Source organism: Dendroctonus ponderosae, unplaced genomic scaffold, assembly GCF_020466585.1.
Source record: "Dendroctonus ponderosae isolate FM_Combo_2020 unplaced genomic scaffold, Dpon_F_20191213v2 Dpon_F_20191213_8, whole genome shotgun sequence".
Lineage (NCBI taxonomy): Eukaryota > Metazoa > Arthropoda > Insecta > Coleoptera > Curculionidae > Dendroctonus > Dendroctonus ponderosae.
This window is the reverse complement of record NW_026019016.1, coordinates 888,510-891,907: the sequence shown is the minus strand read 5'-3', so window position 1 is coordinate 891,907 and position 3,398 is coordinate 888,510. Positions and strand designations below refer to the sequence as shown.

Genomic DNA, 3,398 nt, shown 5'->3' with positions numbered 1-3,398 from the left:
TACACTATTTTTTCTTGGTTCTAGGGAAAATTCTATTGTATGTACTTTTCAGTTTCTTTGGCAGAATCTTTTTTTATCTGAATTTAAATTTACTGGTTGAGATCCCCTTAATTGCTGACAACAGTTCTTTGTTTAAATCATTTAAATGTGACAACGTTTAGGAAAAATCGACGTTCATGCACTTGCACTCACCCAGCGTTTTCCTAATTGGATTGTCACTTTCCACCCGCGAAACTTTTCTCGTATATCTTTCGAGCTTTTTGACGTCTGCCCTAAAGTTGCCAGCTCTTCAAAATTATTAATGGTCGCATTCCAAATGGTATCCATCGATAATAACAGGAATTAACGTTCGGAACTAAATATGTATAATTCCTTTAAAAAGTATAAGTTTCCAACATTCATTCGAGCATCAACCAGGATTTTCAGTATGGTAAAATTTTTCAAAGCAGCAATTCAAGCCACTTTCCTCGAGATTATTGCTTTGAACGTTGAGAAACTACATCCACACTTGCCGTTATTCCACTGAAGATGCTTTAAAAGCGCAATAAACTGGGCCGAGTGCTAAAAAACAGCTTTAAAAACAATGTTCTTAAATTTTGATTAAGTTTGAGTTCACGACGTGGTGTCGTCTCAGGCACCTGCTGCATGATACAAGAAGATCCTTTATTGGGATATAAATTTGTCAACATATTTAATAAAAGGCCCTACGTTTCCAGAAGCTTTTGTGTAATTAGCATTTTTATTTACTTGATTTTAATGCAGATTTATAGTGTTTTTGCCAGCTCAGCAAAAAAATCAGAAAAAGTCTGAAAGCGGTGAAAGTTTAAAGGAAATTAGCTCGAAATATTTTCATTGAAATATTGATCGTGATTAAATTAAAAGCCCAAACGAAAACATACAAAAATGGGAAAAACAATTTGCATGGCGGTAAAGCGATTTTAGTGAAACCAAATATTTCATGAACAACGGACCGAAAGAATTCGTGATTTTTAGCTGAAAATGCGAAATGTAATATACAAATCATTTTCACAATTTTCGGTGAATTCCATTTGGTGGAATCATTTCCAGTAAGAAAAGTAAAATAGCAATTTATATTCCCTTAACCGAAAAAACATTAAAAAGTTCCTCGGTAGTTAGCCAATCAATTGGAAAAACAATTAAAAAAGTAATCAAAGTTTATTCAAGTTTTCGGTTTCTGTATTGGTCGATTTGATACGTATTATTGACTGAGATAATTGTTTGCTCGAGTAAAATAACTTTTGAAATTGAAAAGCCGCCTACTGGTTTTTTAAACGAATTTTTTTTAACGCAATTCCGTAGAAACCGGCTTATTAACAAGTTCAATTCATTCAGAGGAATGCAAACCAGTCGATCTCCATTATACGGAAATGAATCCCTTCGAAATTTTCTCCAGCTTTATTGGGATCCTCATTATGATTCACTTGAGTCTTTCTTAATTAACAAAATTAATTTGTAAAATTTAATATGCCAATAACGCCCTAACAGCTTTCCCTTGTTTTCCGAGCCGAAGGTTTCCAAGTTTTTTCACTTTATTAACCCGTATAAATCCTTTATGTTTTTCGTTCGCGATTTTATCCTCTAAATCCCCTTCCTCAGGTGCGGCCTGATCCGGCTACTTCCATAATAAAGTGTGGCAGATTTTTCTGAATGATTAAAGGATTTTTTCCGGTCAGTCTAAAATGTTCCAACAACAAAATGTGGAATAATAACTTCTGCTTGATTTCTGTAATTAATTTTCGTCCATTTACATAATTTTTTGCTGCTATTAAGCGCTTAAATCATCCTGCTTCAGACGTTCTTCAGCCACAAAAATAATCTTGCTTGAAGCAGAAATTTGCTATTTGTGCACTGCATTTTTTCATCTGTGTTCTTGTAAATTGTGGGGTTTGCATAGAATAGAATTCGCCTATTTTTAGACGGAAATATCCCATGGGATCTCTATATCTTAGGGATGGTTAATGGTTAATTTCGTCTCCAATTCAATTTACGTGCAATTTAGTCTTCTCTAACTGACTATAGAGCAGATGAAGTTACCAAAGGTAAACTGCTCAACAAATGAATTAAACATTAGGATCAGCTATTGCAATCACGTTCCAGTTGAGTGTAATATAATCATAAAATACACCTATTTCGCAGCCCATAACTCTCTAAAAACACGTCGAAAATTCAAGACACGGAAGCGCCAGGAAATAAATACCGAATCCAATAATTCGTTTCATTGTGTTTAGATTTAAATGCCCTAAATGGGATATGGGGATACATAAATCCCGTCACAAGGAGCATTTCGCATGGATATGCATAGTCAGGAGTGAATTTTATATGCGAAACTTTTAGTTTGTTGGACGAGTCTGGAAGGAGTCGGTTGCGCTTTTGAGGCACAAATTGATGAAAAACTCATGGTTTCCCGCCTGGATGAAATGAACAGTAATTGAATGTCGCGTGTGTTGAATTATTTGCAGTAACTCCTCACATTTAATTCGGTAAATTAAATTAAACGGCAGCCATTAATGCTTTTGAAGCCGCAATTTTGAGTAGACTTAATTTCCCGGCAATTAAAATCCAATATTCTAGCTGAATTAGTGTGGGTTGAAGTTGCACTAATTGATCACCGATTGAATATTGATAAACCATTCAGTCCCCTGTTGGTGAGTCGGATGAAAATGTTGCAGTTTTGCGTCTGGAAACTTTGCCAATTTTTTGTATGCAACTTTTTTGCAGCCAATGGGAATGTATCCTCACAAATACGAGTGGATATCGTCCAGTCAACAGAACGGCGATTGTTCCATTTGGATTCGAGCCGCCCAATTGGAATTCGACGATGGAAGTTGGGAATGTCAAGTAACAGCCAGTGACTTTCATACGCAGGATGCTCTCACTAGTCACCCAGTTCGACTTGTTGTTCGAGGTAAGTGCCTGCGATTTAAGCCTCCTAAAACGTCTAGACTAACAGGCAAAATCCGAAAATTAAGCTAAAAAAATCGCTTAGGGCGTCTAGAGCTGGAAAAAATTCAAGAGGGGAATGTTCAAGCCTGAAATCCGACACAAAGACTTGTTTAAAGCTAAAACAACTAGTGGAGAATACGCATATGTCTTCTTCAACTGGCATTTTCAGCAAAAAGTTTCCCCGCCTAGGGCATTATGTAAATGACCGACTTATTTGCACAGTGTTCCCCAACTTTTATTACTCAGCTTTGAATCCGCCTTATTTTTCTTGCTGAAGTGTCGATTTTATCTGTGATATATTTGCGAAAGAAGTAAATGGAAGGAGAACACACAGTTTTTACATAAATCGCCTGCTTTTTTAACGGAAACTTCCAGTACATTTCAGTGCCTGTCTGTTAGTTCGAAGTTGTTTGCGAGTTTTATTAATTTATATC

The 3,398-nt window shown here is 36.0% G+C and overlaps 1 protein-coding gene across 2 annotated transcripts in view; it reads left to right on the top strand.

Annotated features, from left to right (window-relative positions):
• The window catches only part of LOC109544899 (irregular chiasm C-roughest protein), a 143,870-nt gene that overhangs the window by 81,496 nt on the left and 58,976 nt on the right, over window positions 1-3,398 (top strand). For both annotated transcript variants that reach the window (XM_019915320.2, XM_048668902.1), the window contains exon 3: window positions 2,740-2,926. In XM_019915320.2, the coding sequence (XP_019770879.1) occupies window positions 2,740-2,926 (187 nt within the window). The remainder of the gene's footprint in view (window positions 1-2,739; window positions 2,927-3,398) is intronic.